This window comes from Xenopus laevis, chromosome 2L, assembly GCF_017654675.1.
Source record: "Xenopus laevis strain J_2021 chromosome 2L, Xenopus_laevis_v10.1, whole genome shotgun sequence".
NCBI lineage: Eukaryota > Metazoa > Chordata > Amphibia > Anura > Pipidae > Xenopus > Xenopus laevis.
This window is the reverse complement of record NC_054373.1, coordinates 52,502,182-52,524,210: the sequence shown is the minus strand read 5'-3', so window position 1 is coordinate 52,524,210 and position 22,029 is coordinate 52,502,182. Positions and strand designations below refer to the sequence as shown.

Here is a 22,029-nt window from a genome sequence, read left to right as displayed (position 1 = left end):
ATGTACTGCATGGTCATAAGAAAACCTACAAATGTGCAACTCACATTTTCCTTTAAAAGAAAATATACCCTGTATCAGGGCTTTTTGAATTCTAAAGTTGAATTTCATGAGGAGACGCACTCTTCTGCAAGCATGATTAGCTGCAGGTTACTCTCAACTGCAGATTACTCTCTGCATGAATACTAAGGATAACACCAAATTATAAAAGTTCTAGTTGATAGCTGCCCCCTGGGGACTACAATCACCAACATTTCAATCTGAGCCAGAGACATTTTCTGTAATAAACAGATCAGTCCAAAATAATTTTCTTTAAACCACAGAGTCTCCATCTTTCTTAATGGCTGTACATCCCTTTCAGCAGACCGTGGAATAGAAATATTGTTTTAAATCTAGCAACTGGCATTTTTTAGTTTAATTTGTATTAATTTTACCCAGAACAGTAAATGTTCCAAAAGCTAACAGGATCTGTATTTTCCAGATGAATACAACTTTGCATGTGTTTGGCAGTACTGCATTCATTTGGCGCTGGGTTGGGGGAGTCACATAGGTGTCCCCATCCAGCTTTCCACCCATCACCTAACTCAAGCATCTGAATAATGTGCAAATTAATGAGTGCTTATGGGTGTAGAGTGCAAAGGGCTGCCTTACTCCCTCAAATGTTGCACTCTTTTCCTTGTGCCAGACTTTTTTCACCACATACACCACTAGTGCTTGAATAGGGGCATTGTTAAATGACATTTCAAAACTCTTTTGAAGCTAGGGACTGATGCAGTGATGTATAATCTCTGTAGAAGTGCTACAGAAATGTGTCGGCACTATATAAATACTAGGAAAGAAAAAATATGAAAAGGAAAGGTGAAATAGAGCTTTTTTTACATACCTGTTTGATTGCTTCTACTAATGTAACAGTTTTCCCAGTTCCTGGTGGGCCAAAGATTATATAGGGAGCAGGCCTCGACATTCCACATAAAATGTGCTTTACGGCATTGTACTGTTCGCTGTTACTTTCAAGGCTTCGGTCATAGAGGCTGCAAGAATATGAAACAGCATATTAGCAAATATAGTTTCAGAAGCACAACACATCCGTTCCTGTACTACTCAGCTGAACAATACATGTTGGTTGGCACGTAATAAGTTATTTAGCAATTTCTTAAACAGAACTGTTCTACAGCTTTAAGAGGCTTCAAAACAGTAACTAATCGAAGGAAAATAAAATAAATAAAAAAAACTAGAAACAATTTATCTGCTAAGAATAATAAATTAGTTACAACTGTATTAAGCTTACCACAGTTTTCCTACATCAATCATGAGCTCGCCGTAAGAACCTGTTGGAAAAATGACTTCTTTCAAGGAATTTTCTTTAACTAAATCCACAGCTCGGTGTTGGATTCTCAGCGGTAGAAGACTAAATGTAAAAGTGACATCAAAGAGCATGCCAGGAAGGAAAACATCCCTAAATCTGGAAGGGAACACAAGAAAGAGTAATAAAGTCTTGTTCATTGATGAACTGTAAGGGGTTATTTGCTAAACCTCGATTTTTTCTGGTTGAGGTTTTTTTGACAAAAACTCGAATTTTTCGAGGGAAATAATAAAAAAATTATTTATAATACCCAGATTCTGAAAATCCGCCATCTCAAACCTGTCGAGGTCATGTATGTGCCAATGGGGGATGTCCTTTTTACAATTTGAAGATATTATGATCTGGCCTTGTTTTTTTTATAGAATTACTAATTCTAAGCAACTTTTCACTTGGTTTTCATTATTTATTTTTTGTAGTTTTTGAATTAATTGCCTTCTTCTTCTGACTCTCTCCAGCTTTCAAATGGGGGTCACTGACTCCATTTAAACAACAAATGCTCTTTCTTGGAACCATCTGATATTACAAACTGGAGAGCTGCTGAATAAAAAGATAAATGACTCAAAAGCCACAAATAAAAAAAAATGAAAACCAATTGCAAATTGTCTCAGAATATGACTCTCTACATCATACTAAAAGTTAATTCAAAGGTGAACAACCCCTTTAACAACTATTAGCTGCCACTATTAAAGGTTCTTAAAGGACATCTGAACTGTGGCTGTCATATATGATATATACCATACAGTATATATGATACTTTATAACGCCAACATTTTGCCCATACTAGCTAAGTAACAAGTGAGCACCTACTACTAAACTCTGTGTGGCACGACACACTGAAGCTAGTGTAATATAATAAAGTACCCCCTGTTGAAAATGTGAGGATTTTTTTTAATCAAGGAAGGTCCCAAAGCACTCACTTTTGAGAAAATCCAAGTTTAACTCTCTCCAGTTCCATGCCATGTACGCAACCTTTGTAGCTGATAATTCTAGGCTTGCCCCGTTCATGAGAGTTTGTTGCAAACAGGTGATCTCCTCTCAGCACAGAAGGCCTGTTTTCAGCTACGCCAGGAACCTGAAGAAACACATTCATTCAACTATCCATTTTTTTACTTTTTGCCATGTTAATTAAGTATGTTTATGCGATATTGGCAGCCCAATATGCTGCTAAAAAATGTATCAATTAAATGTTGCAAAATTGTAACAGTTTAGGGGCAAATTTACTAAAGGGCGAAGTGGCTAATGCTGGCGAGTGTGACGTCATTTCTGCACTTCGCCAATTTACTAACGGGTGCTGGCGTAATTACGCTAGCAAAGGAGATAGACTCTAGTGCAACTTCGCACTCTAACGCCAGGCGTATTTTCACACTGGCGAAAGAGCGTTACTACGCAAATTCACAACGTTTTTGTTTTTACTGAACGTTACCTCTATCGCCAGACTTGCCTTCGCTACCTCAGACCAGGCAATAAAGAAAAGTGCAATAGAGTAGATTGGACTTGGTCCCAAAAAACACTGGTGGTTTTTCCTTTTAACAGGGTGATAGGCTGAAAAAGATTGTACATTTTTTTTGGGTACCCTCCTTCCCCCCTACATTTCCTAACATATGGCACATAAACTATACTGTGGGCTCATGTATAGGGCAATATAACAACTCTATTTTCTTTTATTAAGTTTCCCTGGGCTTGTGTAGTGTAATGTATGTGCTGCAACATATACGTCCATTGTACTTTAACTTCCCACCATATGCAAATTATCTAACGCTAGCGCAACTTCGCTGTTCCTGCCGTAGTAACGCTAGCAAAACTTCGCAAGCATTCGGCGCCGGCAACGAAACTTCACAACTTAGTGAATTAGCGTTGTCTGTGCAAAGTTGCACCTGCTGAAGTGTGGCGAAGGCGGCAAAGCCACCGCTGGCGAATTTTGGCCCGTTAGTGAATTTCCCCCTTAGAGTCTGTGGCTAAATTACTGAGCTGCCAGACTGAAGCACCAGAGACACGAACATTCAACTTTAAACTTAGATTTTGGAAAAACAATAAAAAATAAATAATGGAAACTAATTGAAAAAAGTCTTTATTTCTCTGGAACAATCTGAAAACAACTGAACTAAAAAAAATTTTGGAAGGTGAACAGCCCCTTTAAAATTAAAAATTAAACTAATGACAAAAAAACTGCCTATAGCATATCTGCAGGCACTGCGTCAGCCTATGTGCACACATTCAGTAAATTTTGCCACAAAAACACAAAGGTATGTTTTTTTTTCCAAGTAGAAATCTGCTCCATGTGTGTACACAGGCTGACCCAGTGTCTATCGGCTCCCTTCATAGCTTTATGTGGCATTACCCTTAAAGGAAAAATATACCCCCACTTTCACACTCTCCTTCAGTGTTATGCAGTCTGCATTCTTATGTGAACTTCCAGGAATAATAATGATCAAATCTACTGTGGCAAAAACTTGAGATCTACTGGGCTAAACAGCTTCCAGAACTCCCGACAGTTTGTCCCCATATGGTTGGAATTAAGTCCACATATTTGTATGTTTTTAAACATGACGTCAATTGCACTTTTATTACAAATGCTATAATAATAAACTTCAATATTTATTACAATTTACTATAACATATTCATGTACTGATTTTTGATAACATATTGGGTATATGTGTGTAGGATGAGTTTCATATTCTAAATTATTGTATTACATTAATTCTTAAGTATATTTAAGAAAATGTAAGAATTAATACAAAACAGAAAGTTAAGTGAAAGCATACCAATTAGATTTCTATGATCACATGTAAAGGAATATTAGAAGTCACTTTGAACTTAAGTGATCGTATGTGATTGATTTTCAGGGTAGTTTAACTTTTGTATTTAATTCAATGATTAGTTTTATTATAGCATTTATAATTCATTTATAAATTCAATCCTAAATAAATATTTATTTGTAGATTCAGATATCTTCCCACCTATTGTCCCACCTCTCTAGCAAGAAAGATACTGCTCTTTTAAGAAGATATATGTTGTATGTTAATAAAAAAAAAAAAAAAAGTGGATATTTACACCTAGCTGCTTAGCTACATATTCATGCCTACAATTAAAGGGCACTGTGGAAACTTATTATATCCATAAATACTGAAAGAGCTGAAATCCCAGAAGATTTTAGCTCTGAAATATTTTAATCAAGCTATATAGGAACACCTATAGCAGGAGTCCCCAACCTTTTTTACCCGTGAGCAACAGTCAAATGTAAAAAGAGTTGCGGAGCAACACAAGCATGAAAAAGTCCCTTTGGGGTGCCAAGTAAGGGCTGTGATTGGCATTTGGTAGCCCCTATGTGGACTGGCAGTCTACAAGAGGCTCTACTTAGCACTATATTTAGTTTTTATGCAATTAAAACTTGCTTTCAAACCTGGAATTCAAAAATAAGTACCTGCTTTGAGGACTCTGAGAGCAACATCCAAGAGGTTGGAGAGCAACATGTTGCTCACGATCTACTGGTTGGGGATCACTGACCTATAGGATACCTACTTCAAATATCCTTATAGTTAATATTTTTTACCTGAGAGTTACAACAGAACATTCATAACATTTTTTCAATAAGATTTTGCTGTCGAGAGGTACAGTAGCATGATTCAACATACTTTTAATGTTAAGAGCCTTTTGTTATCAGGATCCACCTCCATTGTTTGGTTCTGTCGATCATATTTCCTGATGTCAACCTCCATTTGAATTTCCTCAAGGTACAGAAGTAGATGGAATCTCTTGTAATTATTAAAGTCCAAGGGGTTTCTCAGCAGATCTCTGATGTGGTAGAGACAAAATTAAATCCCTAATGTGTTCTTGTTTAGTTTGCATCTACCCTACATCTGGAGCCAAGATCAAATAAAAAGTAAGTGCCAAAAGGCAATAAAATGATTTCCCCTTAACTGCATTAGGTTTCAGTTTTTCCTGTAAGCGAAAAACAGAGCTAAGCTTGCTAATTACCCTGGGATGAATACCATCTGGCCCCGGACTTTGTTAATCTTAACATGTTCTAGTCTCTTTTGAATTTCTTCATGTGTGAACCATGCATCATTAGTTGTATTACTAGAACTGGTACTATTAAGAAGGAAACCTTCACTTACTGGTTCCTCATTTGTGTAGACAGATGTATAATATGAGTTCAGAATCTGTGCTTTTATTTTGTTTTCATCAACCAGCTGACCCCCCTCTGATAGTAAGGGTCCCACCCCTTCCTGCTTCATTTTTTTACTATTAACATATTTAAAAAATAATTTTGGATTTTTTGTACTGCTTGCTGCAATATCCTTTTCTATATCAATTTTAGCTTGCCTTATAGCTTCTTTGCATGATTTATTGGCTTCCTTGTACCTTATAAATGTTTCGGCTGTACCAGCTAACTTGAAAGCCTTAAAAGCACGTCTTTTCTTACCAACCTCAACACTTCTATTGAACCAAAAAGGTTTTGCTTTGCAGCGAAGTTCCTTGCTTACAAGTGGAATATACTGACAAGTATATTTATTAAACAGCATTTTAAAGACTTCCCATTTTTGTTCTGTGTTTAACCCTGTGAAAAGCATTTCCCACTTAATATGTTGCAGAGATGCCCTTATACTGTCAAAGTTTGCACGTCTGAAATTTAGTGTTTTAGTTACTCCCTTATAGAATTGCTTCTGCAACAGAATCTCAAAGGAGACCATGTTATGATCACTATTCCCTAAATGCTCACCCACACAAATGTTAGAGATGAGTTCAGTATTGTTAGTTATTACAAGGTCCAAAAGAGAGTTATTCCTAGTAGGTTCTTGAACGAGCTGGAATAAAAAGTTGTCATTCAGCATATTTACAAACCTACTAGCTTTTTCTGTCTTAGCAACCCCATTACCCCAATCAATGTCTGGATAATTTAAGTCACCCATAGCAACAACTTGACCCAGCTGTGAAGCCGTTGTATCTGCAAGAGTAGCTGGGCTTCATACTCGACACTTATACGAGGTGGTTTATAGCATACACCAATGATAATTCTTTTTGTTACCTCTTGCCCAGTCAAAATCTCTACCCAGAGTGATTCTACACCCTTACCAGTGCCAGCTATTGTTATTTCTTTAGCGCATGGCTTTAATTCAGGCTTTACATACAAACACAATGTTCCCTTTAGTACATCATATACATACCCAAATTATCTAATGGTTGTGTACAATGTGGAAATGGTTCACAATGCTGTAAAACTTTCATATTAAGAGCTGAGAACCTACAAAATTAAATTTGTGCACAGGCATGAGAATGTGTACTGATAACACCAAGGCCAAGAGGAGTTATATATGCCAATAAATTTATGAAAGAATTTAAGGAGGATTATTTTGCTTTAAAGGACTAGTAATGCCAAATAATATTATGTTTGACTTAATGTGCTATTTATATTAGCTTTACATGTATTTTTTGCATCTCAAAGTTCTTTTTTTTATTGGAGGTTTTGCTATTAACTTTGCTGTGTTCAGACAACTTTTATCTGATGTTTAAACCAAGTCATATTTTGATCAATGAAGCCTTAGATCAGGGGTTCCCAACCTTTTGTACCTGTAAGCCACATTAAAAAATAAAAAGAGTTGGGGAGCAACACAGGGCAAAATGTTGCTTGTGTGCTGCTGGTTGGGGATCACTGCCTTAGATAATGCATATTCATAACCTGCCCCAAAGGTCCTACCAAAGAAACTACAGATAGACCATGTCACTAACGCATTTTGTTTGCCAATGCCATAGGCAGAGAATACTGCTGGACAAAATGTCCCTCACTCCCTGTCACTTCTCTTTGTACTAATGAATTACAAGTGACCTATTGCAGTATGTGCATGCAATTTACAAGTTACTATTTAATAAGTTCAATCTTTTTTTTTTTTTTTAGAAAATCAATAACTCCTTTGCCAGGATTTAGTTGTTTACAATCCTTTATGTGCCCCCAGTTACATGACATGTTGAAATAAGTGTCTTCCATGGCATCAATTTCATTAACAGGACAGTAAGCTTACATTTTTGCATATTTATCAATATAAATTATATATAAAATACAGTTTGTTGCCTCTGAATCCTAAAACATACATGAACATACATGACAGTTTTTGTTATTTTTGCAATAATGAAACAGTAGTTTTGGTAAGGTGCAAATCTTGTTGTATATCAATGGTTTTGCAGCATACAGTTTTTGTCTCTGGCTTTAAGATCCCTTAAATTGGAACTGGATGTTTAATACATTTAGTTTGCAAACAGTCTATATTTGTTTCTAACCATTACTTGAATAATTTTATTTTGGAAAATGCCCCCTTTTTGACATGAGCTCATTCAGTTGGCCCTTTGTTAAGAAGGTGCATAAACACTATCTGTTTACATTTTTATAGATATATTTTTTTTACAGATGTATCTCATTCCAGATATTGAAAGGAAATCATTATACTATGTCTGTGCTCTCTGGGTCGATTCCTTCGCACCCTTAGGCTCACAGTGTAATGTTACCTTTATCAAGTTTGCCTGAAACATGTCGTGAAATAAAACTTTTTGCAGTAAATCTGCAAGTGCCTGGCTCTACTTCACTTATACTAATATATTTGCCTTCTATGGACAAAGGCAGGGCAGAAGGCACGTTAAAGGCAACACTTGGAACCAGTTATTTATACAGTAATGTTCCCTTTTCCTGGTCATCCCTGGCAGCATAATAATAACCTTTGGGTATGCTTTCTCCCTGTTGGATAAGCAGGAGAAAACAACATGCCTCCCATACCCATAAGTACATCCTCCTCCAACTCCCCTCATCTTTGTTTAATTCTGTGGGTAAGTAGAAGTTGCAGGTAGGGCACTCATGGATTCTTGTAATCCAATCACCGGGTGCAGTTCTACAGCTCCCTCCACCTGAATCTCTGCTGATATATTACTGTGCAGAGGCCCCTGCAGCTGGGGCAGGCTTGTTTGTATACATACCTTTTTGGTGCTCTGGTGCCAACTGCAATCAATACCGGAAGTGACGTCACTGCCAGGTCTTTTGATTTCAAACAGCGTGGCTTCAGGGTTCTGTGCCTATGTAGTCCTTACAGTGCTACAACATGGATCAGGCTGCCTTACAATCTACTGGGTGAGTTCCCAACCAGCATACTTATATTTTATTTTAGGGTTCTGCGAAAAGAGCTGTTCATTTATTATTACTCTTGTTATGTCCGTGCTGCTTCTAAAAAGTGGCACAGGAGGGAGAAGAATGCAGATTTCAGACCCTGTAGGGCATGTGTCAATCCTGCTATAAAGCATAAGAGACTTTGCCAGACATTCTTTCAGGAATTTGCTGTGCATAATTAAGAAAGAGAGTCTGCTTCCACTTCTACTATATCCTTCAATCAGGAGTCTATTATGCAGGGGATCAAGAATGCTGATACACTAAGGCAACCTATGGTTTCTAAAGAACCTGTTTGTTCTACATCTGTTGTTTAAGATTCCTTATTTCAAAGGATTATGAATCCCATTCCTCTGAGGAGGAAACTGAAAGTTCAGGATGTTTGAGACTAATTGATTCCTTCCCTAATTCAGCTGTTAGGAATGAAGGACATAATTGACCAGGCCTGGGAAGGAATACAAGTCTGCCTGGCATTTTGGTCAGTTGTGATTTTTTTCATGCCTCTAAGGCTAAGAATTCCAGATCCCCTAAAATTCAACCAAAGCCACAATGAGATGAGGCTCGCCCTACTTTTTCAAAAGTCAAGACAATTTTTCATTTCTTCAGGGAGAAACAACAGTGGAGCTGATTATTCAGTTTTTCAGGACTACATATCTCAGCTACTTGCAAATAGGGATGCACCGAAAGGATTCGGGGGTTCGACCGAATCCAAATAGTGGATTTGGTGCATCCCTACTTGCAGAGGAGGCAATTTTGCCAGTTTCCCCTCAGCAATGTGGTCTAGACGTTATCTCCCCTTGTTACAAAGGCATCAGGAGATTTATGGCCTATTCTAGATTAAGACGTATGAACACATCAGAAATTCAAGATGGAGTCACTTGCCACAATAAAGTTGGTATTCCACACAGGTAATTAGTTAGCTTCTCTCAACTCAAAGGAAACATATCTTCACCTTCTTGTGGCAGAGGAATATCAGCGTCTTTTAGTATTTCGCTGGGAAGGTCTCATTTTCAATTTCATTGCCTGCCTTTCTACCTTGCCAAGAACCTGCACCAAGGTGTTAGTGGTGCTCATTACCAAACGGAGGAAAGAGGAGTTGGAAGTTCATCTTCTAATTGTAGCAAGACATCCAGGTACTGTTGATGAGGTCAACTCTTATACATTTTGGTTGGGTCCTGAATGAAGTGAAGAGTCAACCAGTATCCACACAGATGATTATATTCCTGGGGGCTCTCTTCACCAGGCTGGGATTGGTTCTTTACCACAGCAGAGAATTCTCAAGTTACCTCCGAGGTGAAGCGTCTCCAGAATCTCAATTCTTTGCAAGCCAGGGAACTCCCTGAGTTTTTGTGGGTCTTCTAACTTCTACCATCAGTCTTGTGAAGTGGGCAAGGTGGAGAATGAGGCCTGTTCAGAGGTGATTTCTGGCTCACTGGAATCTAAGCATTCTATGACTTTTCACTGGAAAATCTATCTCTAGTTCAAGTCTCATCTGGTGTGGTGGCGAGACCCAGTGAATTTTTGCAGGGGGTTTTCCCCTGGTGGTGTCTTAATGGATAAAGGTTTTTACCAATGCATCCTGCACAAGCTGGAGAGCCCATACAGAAGAAAGATTTGTAACGCCTGGCATCAAACATTTTGGAATTGAGAACAATTCAGAAAGCATTGACTGCTTTCATGCCAATCCTGATGGGCCTGTTAGTGAAGATCATTTTGGGCAATGCCTCAGCGGTGTCATATATAAGGAAGCAGGGAGGCACAGGCAGCATCATGGCAGCATCATGCTCTTAAAAGAAACTATTCCAATCATGGCTTGGGCGCAGTCCCATTTAATGGACATCACAGCCATCCACATTCCAGGAGCCTTGAACTATCAGGCAGATGTTCTGAGTCGGATAGTTATAGACAAGGTGGAATGGGAGCTGAACTCATTTCAGTGGATTGTGGCTCACTGGGGCCTCCCCAGATAGATCTGATGGCCTCGGATTCAAGACCAAGATCAAGACTTTCTTCTCCCATTTTCCATCAACAAGAGCAGTGGATGCTCTATCACAGTTGGGAAAATCTTCCACTAATTCCAGAGTCCTGAAGAAGATATTTTTTTTCTCAGATCGATGCCATAGTAATCCTTCCATATTGGCCACAGAGGCCCACTACTGAGGTGTCTGATGATCCAATCACCTTTGAAATTGCCAGTGGTTCAAGACTTATTAATTCAGAGATCGTGCCTGCACACGGATCCAGTAACCCTCAATATAGAGATTGAAAAGTTTGACTGAAGCAACAGGGTTGCTCTGATCGGGTGGTTGAAACACTTATGAAGGCCAGGAGAAGCAGAAGTCTCTTCAGAGGCAAGCTGCCTGGGCATCATCTCATAATTTTGTAAGCATTATAAATTAATTTTATTTTTCAGAGATTCTATTGGACAGTCTGTCCTTGCAGCTTGTTGGTTAAAGCATATTTAGCATGTTATTTTCCCTCCCTTTGTGTTTTATTGCTGTGGTATTACCCAAAGGTTATTATTATGCTGCCAGGGATGACCAGGAAAAAGGAAAATTGTTTCATACTTATCGTAATTTTCTTTTCCTAGTCATCCCTATGGCAGCATACCCACCCTAGCTTGTTTGTGCTTAGTACTAAGACAAGGGGAGTTGGAGGAGGAGGTACTTATGGGTATGGGAGGTGTGTTGTTTTCTTCTGCTTATCCAACAGGGAGAGAGCATACCAAAAGGTTATTATTATGCTGCCATAGTGATGACCAGGAAAAGAAAATTACGAAGTATGAAACAATTTTCCTATATCTTGTTCCATTGCAAAAAAGTGCCTTATGTAGTGGGTGGATTCTCTTGAAAGCAGTGAAATAGAGGATACATCCAGGGACAGATTTATCATGTACTGGTATTTCATACTGAGCAGTATACATTTTTAGAATGATGTTGAACTTTTCAAATTGTTAACCCCATATTAATGCAATGCGTTACATTTTTTGGGAATCAACCATTCAGTAATGCAGTGACACAAATATCTGTATTGATATGTGTCACTTCATTAACCTATTTTATGATGTGATATAATGTGAAATAATTTCTGACAGACGGGTCAGTATTTAGAATACATTAAATAAAATATCATTGCTGGGAATCCTTTAGGGATTTTTATAAATCTTCCCCTCACTGGCTTTCATCTTTTCAAACATGTTACCGGTAAGGATGCATTGGTAGAAAAATCTACCAAACCAAAAACAAACCCTATATGAATAAATTAAAACTTAATTATCTGTAACCAAAAAATTGTCATGCTTTACCCAAATCCTTCAAAAAGTGTTATTCAGCTGGAGCATGAGCCAAATTCTGGTTTCATTGCATACCTAATTATAAGCCAAATTACAGATGTCTGTAGTAATTTTCGACTGTTATGCAGGCTTTGACTAGTCAGGATGAGGACAGATTGTATTATGAGTTCTTACTCCTTGCTGGCCTTTTTAGTGCTATGTAATCAAGACTTACCTGTCTGGGTTTCCTGAACGTCTTTTATCACCTGCACCATTGCAGAATACACCTGCCTTAATGCTGTCCCTCAGATGTGCAGGTGGAGGGAATCTTCCTAAAGGAATTTCCATTTCTAGTAAAGAATTCCTTGGGCTAGAAAAATAAAAAAGAAATTATATATGAATTGATTTTATACAACTTATATGTTTTTTTAATTATATATTTCCTTTTTAACTGGACTTCTAGCAACAAGTCCAAAAGCTACCCCATCTTTCTTTGTAATATAGGGAAACAGATAACAATTCCACTTCTGCAGTTTTGCAAATGTTTTGTAAATGTTGTAAAACAGGAGACAGGGATATTTATGTGGCAAATTATGATAAAGTGTTAATGAAAGGAAAAGTCAAATGGATTTTGAGTTCTTGGGATAGTAAAAATATTGTTTAAGTTAGGGTAAAATTGAGATTATCAATGAGGAATAATAGAAGGTGCTTACTTTCCATTTGCCCAGAGGTGCAAGAGCATTGGTGCTAAAATGCACTATTGAAGGCCCATGAAAATTCTTGCTGCACCGGGAGTAACATTTTCTGCAGTTGGTACCTTTCAACAGATTTAAAATCTAGCACAAGGTACAAGGGAGTTCTCATATGCAATTTGAGCTTACCCAACTCCCCCACCCCCATAGAAATTCCTTCAATTAAGGCATGTCTTCAAAGCTCAGTTCTGAATTCAAAACTCCAGTGCTTTGGCTCTGAAGATATTTTACATATAACAAATACGTCCAAGTGGTCTAAAAGGTTGTTTCAAATTCTACTGGTCAATGGTCCCAGGAACACTTATTCAAACACTCTTGCAAAATTGAAAAACCAAATGATGAATGTCCTTGCTGTAACTCCTCAGCTGCAGACTTTTTTTCCTATGCTTTGGGCCTGCCCTCTGTCTGATCTGTCATCTCTGGCTGGTGACCTTGGTATGCCAATTCCATCACCACTAACTTGTCTATTGGGTTAGAGTCCTGCTGCGGGAAAACCTGTGGTACACTGCGGGTTGGGGGCAGAAGTTCCGGGTGCTGGTATAGACGTGGGTCAGCGGTTCTGTGGGTTTTCTGGTCACGGGTTGCGCCGCGGGTCTTCTCAATATCGATTTTTACTCTTTTTTTTCTGATCATGTCTACTTCTGGTTTACGACAGCACTTACTGTTTTACTCCTTTTTTTCTGATCACGCCTACTTCAGATGATGTCACTTCCAGTTTACAATGACAGCACTTCCTGATTCTTGATGGTCAACGGGTCATGGGTCTGGGTTGCGGATAAGGTACTTGCAGGTCGAGTTGAGGGTCGAAACGGGTAAGAATGCGGGTTGCGGGTCCGGGTTGCAGGTACAGGTCGGGTTCCAAAAATGGACCCGCACAGGACTCTATATTGGGTAACAGCATTGGATCATCTTATCCAAATAAAGCCAGATATTGGTTCTTGCTTACGATGAGCACATTTGGTAATTTCAAGCTCTGGGGAGGGCATGCATGCCAGGCCCACCCTCTGAAGATTTTTATTGGAGCACAGGTCCCCAACTGCCACTGTCCACAGCAAAAGAGAATGCGAGTGATAAGTTTAAAACAGGTGGGGATGGGGAAACTACCATACAACATAACCCTTGTACTCCAAGCCCCTCCATGACCACAGGGTCTGCTGTATGTTAGTTATGCCAGTGGCTACACCACTGATAAAATCTAAAGACTAGGGGAACTATGAGCTAGAATCCTTGCTGGAATTAGAGATGTAACCCTACTTTACAATTTACTAGATTTAAATTTTCTTTCATTAAATTATAATTATTGTATATCCTGACCTAGAGTAAAAAGCATCATGCAGAATAAATAAAAAATAAAATATTTGAAAATGCTCCTTGATCTGATGTGCTCTCAATATACATGATAATCCAATGTTGTACAGGTAAGGGATTCATTCTTCGAAAACCCGCTATCCAGAAAGCTCAGAATTACGGAAAGGCTGTCTCCAATAGGCTCCATTTTTTTCCAAATAATCCAAATATTTACAAATGATTTCCTTTTTTCTTTGTTGTAATAAATCAGTACATTGTACTTCATCCAAACTAAGATATAATGAATCCTTATTGGAGGCAAAACCAGCCTATTGGGTTTATTTAATGTCTACTTGATTTTCTAGTAGTCTTAAGGAATGAAGAGCCAAATTATGGAAAGATCCATTATCCGGAAAGCTCCAAGTCCCGAGCATTCTGGATAACAGGTCCCATACCTCTTTGATGTTTCAACAAACTACTTCTCTGAAAACTGAGATGTTAAAAAAGAAAGACAGCATCTTTTAATGAGTCAGCAGCCACATTATTTCCCATGCTTCCAAGATCACTAAAATTTATAAAAAATAATCTCTATTTATTTCATGTAGGTTGGAAAAAAACAATAATTCCCAGAATTGCAGTGGTGCAACATGATGTGAAAGGAAGAACTGACAGCAACTATGACGGGAACTGAACTCAAGGTGGAAAGAATATACAGTATATGAATTAATTCCTAGTAACGTCTGTTTTTTAATTCCTACTCTTCCATTCTCATGCCCCCTATTCTTCATTTTGTTAATGCAAAAAATAATTAAAAACTGCTAAAAACAACATGAATGCAAATAAATGTCAGTATTTACTAAATATGGTAAAATGTATTGCACATTGAGTGCCAAAGCGTAAGAGGAGGACCCATCTATGGGGCAAATTTACTAAAGGGTGAAGGGACTAACGCCTCTAGCGAAGGAGATAGACTCTAGTGGTACTTCGCTCCCTAATGCCTGGGGTGCTCTGGCAAATGGGCGTAACTACGCAAATTCGCTAAGATGCGGATTTTACCGAACGTTACCTCTTGTGCCAGACTTGCCTTCAGAGCAGGCGAAGTGCCAGAGACGTAACTAGAGGGGGGCGGGCCCTTGCGCTGGACGTGCAGCCGGGCCCCGCCCCCCCCGTACAGCCGGAAACGGTCGCATTAGAACAGAGTGGCGCGACCTGCCGGGGGGCCCTGAGGGGGTGCGGGCCCTGGCCCAATCGCACCCCCCGCTCCCCGGTAGTTACGCCACTGCGAAGTGCAATAGAGTAGATAGGATTTCCTCAAAAAATAGTTGAAAATTTTTATGTCTTTTCCTTTTTCAAGGTGATAGGCTGAAAAATAGTGGAAATTTTTTTTTTGGGGTAAGCGGCTTTCCCCCCTACATTTCCTAACATATGGCATATCAACTATACACTGGGCTCATGTGTAGAGCATTATAACAACTCTATTTTATTTTATTAAGGTTCCCTGGGCTTGTGTAGTGTAGTAATGTATTTGCTACAGCTTGGCGCAGTAACGTTAGCGCAACTTCAGATTTTAGTGAATTAGCGTTGTCCTGTCAAATCTATGCCTGGCGAAGTGTTGTGCTGTACGAGAAGCTGACGCTGGCGAATTTTCGGAGGTTAGGATATTTGACCCTATGGCTTTTAAAGAAGGAATAGTAGGTGTTAGGAACACCACAGTAATTGCTTATTATAGTGATCCTGTCCAAATGAAAACTGCACTGGCTCAGGTTACTACAGTAGGAGCGACATGTGGCCATCGTCTTCCTCTTTGTGGATACCTTTACAGCCCTGGGTGGGATGCGCATGCTCATATCAGACACAAGGGAACCCTGGGAGACAGAAGAAGATGGTGACGTTGCACTTTTTTTAATTGTAACCCAAGCCAGTGCAAATTGGAGCGCCAGCCTGGGGTCTCAGGTAAGCAATTACAGTCACTAAGGGTGGCTAATAAATCAGCAACCCCCTAATTATACCTTTGCTTTCACTTTAATAAATTATCTATTTTGCATCATAACCTCGCAACAAACACACCTCCCAACAAACACACCCACTCTGACTGTTTTAGCCTATTTAAAATTGGCATGCTTTTGTGCATGCTGAATAGAATAAAACATATTCATTAGACAGACAGAGGAGGTTTTACTGCAGATTTGACTCACAAAGGTTTTTGACACATTTTTGACACACCTATTTACATTGTTGCAACTAGTGTCCCTCTACAATGTGTTCATTCATACTGCCATTTGAAGTCTGATTTATCTGTACAATGTGTACAAAGCACATGTTGGAAGCCCTAAGTAGAATGTGACATTTTGTTGCAAAAAAGAACATTGGCACTGGCCTCTTTATAACATTAAAGGGATACTGTCATGGGAAAAAAATGTTTTTTAAACACACCAGTAAATAGTGCTGCCCCAGCAGAATTCTACACTGAAATCCCTTTTTTCAAAAGAGAACTGATTTTTTATACCTTATTTTCAAATCTGACATGGGGCTAGACATATTGGCAGATTACCAGATGCCCGCAGTCATGTGACTTGTGCTCTGATAAACTTCATTGACTCTTTACTACTCCACTTCAAGTTGGAGTGATATCATCCCCCCCAGTAGCCTAACAACAGAACAATGGGAAGGTAACCAAATAACAGCTCCCTGACACAAGATAACAGCTTCTTAGTAGATATAAGAACAGCACTCAATAGTAAAAATCCATGTCCCACTGAGACTCCTTCAGTTACATTGAGTAGGAGAAACAATAGCTGTCAGAAAGCAGTTCCATAGTGCAGCACCGGTTCTTTCTAAAAGCACATGATCATGCAAAACATACACACCAATATTACAACTGAGTAAATAGTGTTATTTAGAAATAAAAACTACACCATAAATATCATGAAAGAATCCCTTTAAAATGATTTTGATTTCTGTAGCATCTGTGGGTATGTATCTCTATCAGTAACCCAATATTCATAAAGCTGAGAATTACAGAAAGGAGTACATTTTAAGCAATTCAATTTTTTCTAATGATTTTCTTTTTCTCTTTTTTTTTTAAAGGTTTTAATTTATTGGTTTGTACAACAAGATATTTGCAGATGGGCACAATACAACATTCCTTCTTTATACTTGAGATTGGTTCTTTTTCTCTTTAATAAAAAAACAGTACAGGTATAGGATCTGTTATCTGGAAACCCATTATCCAGAAAGTTACGAATTACGGAAATGTTGTCTCCCATAGACTCCATTATAATGAAATAATCCAAATTTTTAAAAATTATTAGTTTTTTCTCTGTAATAATAAAACAGTAGCTTATACTTGATCCAAACTATGATATAATTAATCCTTATTGGAAGCAAAACCAGGTCAATGGGTTTATTTAATGTTTACATGATTTTCTAGTAGACTAAGGTATGAAGATCCAAATTATGGAAAGATCCATTATCCAGAAAACCCCAGGTGCCAAGCATTCTGGATAACAAGTCCCATACCTGTACCTTGTACTTCATGGTACAAGACACAGTGATTCAAATAACAGAAAAAAGACCAGGTACCAAGCATTCTTAATAACCAATCCCATTCCCGTACTTTGAATTTTTTTTTTAAAAATCTTACTGTTCAAGGGGAAATCCATCTTCTTCAATTCTCTCGGATGGCTTAAAGAGGTCTTTTTGATATGGAACATATTTGGATGTTGGTTTTAGCTCATCCATCAACTTACTGGTACACACAGCTGATATGAATCTACCAACAATCCCCCGACTAGAGGTGTCGTTTTCAGTCATGGACTCACATACCAAGGTGACAGGAAAATATCCATAATAGGCTGGTGTACAGGAAACACGAATCTCATAACTGTCCCCTAAAATTTAGAGAGTACAGTGAAACCTCAATTTTAAATCCCTTGATTTAAAAATGTGCCTCAGTTTACATTGTTGTTTTGTGGTCCCACCTATATAGTATGCATAATACATTTCCCTGATTTTACAATTTCCTGGATTTTACGCCATTTTTTTCTGGTCCCCTGAAAAATGTAAAATGGGGGTTCTACTATATGCACAATTAAATTAAAGGTTCATACTAATTAAACCTAAGTACGGAATGGGCTAGAAATGCTGTATTTTACATACTGAACTTACTGTACCAGGCCAGATGTTCAACAGCTTTATATTACATGCCTTCAAAATTGTCTTTAGCAGCTCCCCATCTTGGATCATCTTAGATCACCTTTGAGTGGCAAAGGCACTGCAAATGCTTAATGTGCTTTGGGCTGTTGAGATGCTAAGCATAGCGGTAAATAGGAATCACCTAAACATTAGCAAAATGAGTTTCATCTGACATAGAAGCTGATGCTACAGGACTGATTAATAATCAATTCTAATGCAGATTTAAATGGTTTCTATATCCATATAATGTAAATCTGAATTTATTTCTAATCAGCCTTGTATTGTGAGTTTTACTGTTTTACTATATACTGTGCCTAGAGCAGCACCAGGCCAAAATACTGCACTGGAATGTATTAAAACATCTACTGCTTGTAGGAGAATAGATAAAGTATAGTATAGTTAAATAACCACTTTTTAAATATACACTGATTAAAAATTGTCAACAGTATTACAGTTGTTTGTACCTATAATTCATATTAAAAACAGTTTCTGTCTGAAACTGTGTAGCAGAAGTCAGTGCACCTGGAGGAGAACTAACTTCTGCTGCATTGTTTCCATAGTCAGACCCAGAGAAAAGGGTAATCAAACACTGATTTCAAATGGATATAGATTTACAAAGAACTTTAAAACTATTTGAAATTTGTTTACAATTACATGTTCTTTCATTCTGCAGAAACATATTTTTGATGGAGATTCCCTTTACCAAGGATTTGCCCCGTGGGCCACTAAAGCTGGCCATAGTTGTTGAGATCGTACGATCATGTGATTTGTCCATCAACTAAAAAGACCAATTTGCCCGGAATTCGCATGATAATTTCGAAAGATTGGTCGGACTTCACTAAAATCGGTCGTTCGGCAAGAGAAATGTGGGACCTTAGGTACAACTCCCTGTACCCTTCTGTATTTATGCAATAATATTGAGACTATCATTTCCTAACTACTAAATGAAAGTATAACCTCAGAATTATGGTGTTACGGAGTTTGAGGACGCAAGGATAAATGGAATAATCTAATGATTTTACAGGCTGGATCAGCACCACTTAACGTAAAACAGGGTACACAACAGGAATTTCAATGATGAGGAAATTAAGATCACGGGGATTTATACAGCCACATGATTTCTAGTATCTTTATAAATTAGAGTAGGGGGTAAATTTTTCACTATATACATGCCAGGTTTTTAAAAAACACAATGCTATAATGAGTTTCTATATTCCACAGTATTTTAAACTGTCACAATGTACATAATATATAGAGTAAACACACTCTTGCCAATACTCAAAACAGATTGCATGGTCAGTTCATAAATTATAAATTTGCCACTGGAACAGCACCTCTTTAGAGTGGATAAACAAATGTACACCAGCCAACAACACTTTTATGTTAAATGCTTATAAATACCTTGTGAAGCAGGCATACTATGCTTACCTGGGTTTAGAATTAAAGGGGCCATTTTGGACACATTCTGTGCATCACTAAATGAAAATATATTCATTTTCTGCAGCGTTGTGTACTGAGTAAAGGTCACAGGCTTAGCTGACTTATTCTCCACCAGAACTGGGAAAATAAACTCTTCACCTAGCGTGCACTTAAAGCGGATACGGCCTTCGCTTCGATCATGGGCTGAAGAAATGTGAATGTCATTCTTTCCAGTGAATTGAGATCTGTAATAAAAATACGATTAATATCCAGAAATCTGTATAACACATAAAGGGATGCTATGATTAACCCCTTGACTACAATCGACAAGTTGAAGGGGTGGTTCACCTTTAAGTTAATGTTTACTATGGTATAGAGTGGCTTATTCTAAGCAACTTTTCAATTGGCCTTCATGAATTCTTTTTTTATAGTTTTGGAAACAATGCCTTATTCTTCTGACTCTTTTCAGCTTTCAAATGGTGGTTACTGACCCCATCTAAAAAAACAAATGCTCTGTAAGGCTACACATTTATTGTTATTGCAACTTCTTATTGTTCATCATTCTATTCAGTCTCCATACTATTCATATTACAGTCTACTAAAGATTATTCAAATCAATGCATGTCGCTAGGGTAATTTGAACCCTAGGAACCAGATTTCTGACTTGAGGGGGGGACATGGGTCATAACTATTTGCTTTTGAATCTGCCCTGCATGCTAAGGATCAAAAGCAAACTCACTGAACTGAATTGTTCAGTGTAAAAATAATAACTGGGTAAATAGATAGGCTGTGCAAAATATGTTTCTAATATAGTTAGTTAGGCAAAAAGTAATCTGTAAAGACTGGAGTGACTGGATGTCCAGTGCCAGGCCAAGTTGGCTGGGGGCCCTAGGCACCCTCCCTCCACATGCGCGCTCGTTAACAGTCGAGTGTGTACAAACACTTGCGTGCACATGCACGGACCCGCTCACGAACAATCATGTGCGCATGTGTGCACCAACAATGCGTACATTCGCATGCGTAGAGTATCGTATTACGAGCTGCCGCAGATGGGGGCACAGGGGTCCGAATTAGGGGGACTCCGGCAGAAGAAGTACTGTGCCTGGCGACCCTCCAACTTTACGCCCTAAGCATGTGCCTCTTCTGCCTACCCCTAGTTCTGGCCCTGTGGATGTCTAACATAATAGCCAGAACACTACTTCCTGCTTTGCAGCTCTCTTGGTTTCCACTGATTGGTTACTAAGAAGTAACCAATCAGTGACTTGAGGGGGGGGCACATTGGTCATAACTGTTCCTTTTGAATCTGAGCTGAATGTTGAGGATCAATTGCAAACTCACTGAACATTTATGTCCTATGTGCCCCCCCTTTCAAGTCGCAGAGTTAGAGAGCTGAAAAGCAGGAAGTAGTGTTCTGACTATTATGTTAGACATCCAGTCACTCCAGCCTTTATACATTACATTTTTGGCTGACTAACTATATTAGAAACATTTTTTTATTTTGCACAGCACATCTATTTGCCTAGTTTTTATTTTTACACTGAACTGTTCCTTTAAAGTTGCTGACTAACTCACAGTTAGAGAGCTGAAAAGCAGGAAGTTGGGTTCTGTTATGTTAGACATCCGCTCACTCCAGGCTTTATAAAGTACATTAAGTTTTGGCTAACTAACTATTTTAGAAACATTTTTTATTTTGTAAATAATATATTTACCAAGTTTTTATTTTTACACTGAACTGTTCTTTTAAAAGCGAACCACCCCTTTAAAGCTAGACAAGCCCACTATTGTGCTTGACTATTGGGCCAATGCTATAGCATTCTACATAATATCCTCATGTGCAGAATAACCAAAAACAGTTTTCAAACATTTATAGAAAAATAAGCTTTATGCCATATACAAATAAGGCAGGCATGGAGAGCACAGAAAACAAGAAAGACCAAAGTGACTCAATGGACCAAAGCTATCCAAAGAGGAGCCACATGCATAATAGGGAAGGGATACTATAGATAATTATATATATATAATTATAATTATTTGCTCAGTTCTTGAGTTCAATATTTGGAAGTTTTAACCACATTTACATAAACCATAAAAAACATTGTCAGAACTGATAACTTTATTGCTAAAGTAAGGAATGAAATAACATAAAAAGCTTGGGCCGCATTTTAGAAGGCTCTTTGAGCAACAATGTTGTATATCTGAGGAGGTATTTAAATTTACACAGCTGAAGAGAAAATCCCAAAAATCTCTGCATATGATATGTGCATAAAATCTTTCTTGGGATATATGAACCTGTTATTCTTGATCCATTTAGAGATCCTCCATGCTTCAGATCTGCTGTAGTTGTTTCCATTATCCAGTGGTTTCTCAGAGACAGGTTCAGCCCTCTTACTCCTACGCATAACAAAGTACTGATCTGTCAGAGGTGACCATTTTTTGCTCATGCCCTGAGAAAGATTAAAAATTAGTCTTTTAAGTCATTGAATAAAATCTGTCCCCGAAATGTAAACTGTTAATGGTGTGGGAAATCCCTTCAAGCAACAAGAAGCACTGGACAACGTAATTAAATTCACAAGATAGGTGGTTTTATAATACTTTTTCATA

General features: G+C 38.2%; 1 protein-coding gene across 1 annotated transcript in view; it reads right to left on the bottom strand.

Moving 5' to 3' along the window:
• Positions 1–22,029, bottom strand: part of XB5951253.L (provisional ortholog of Mov10 RISC complex RNA helicase L homeolog) — a 54,400-nt gene that overhangs the window by 25,910 nt on the left and 6,461 nt on the right. The window contains exons 3-10 of the mRNA XM_018246336.2: positions 21,718–21,872; positions 19,438–19,673; positions 17,459–17,705; positions 12,012–12,146; positions 4,994–5,153; positions 2,278–2,432; positions 1,286–1,459; positions 881–1,028 (exon numbers count right to left, since the gene is read on the bottom strand). Coding sequence (XP_018101825.1) covers positions 881–1,028; positions 1,286–1,459; positions 2,278–2,432; positions 4,994–5,153; positions 12,012–12,146; positions 17,459–17,705; positions 19,438–19,673; positions 21,718–21,872 — 1,410 coding nt within the window. The remainder of the gene's footprint in view (positions 1–880; positions 1,029–1,285; positions 1,460–2,277; positions 2,433–4,993; positions 5,154–12,011; positions 12,147–17,458; positions 17,706–19,437; positions 19,674–21,717; positions 21,873–22,029) is intronic.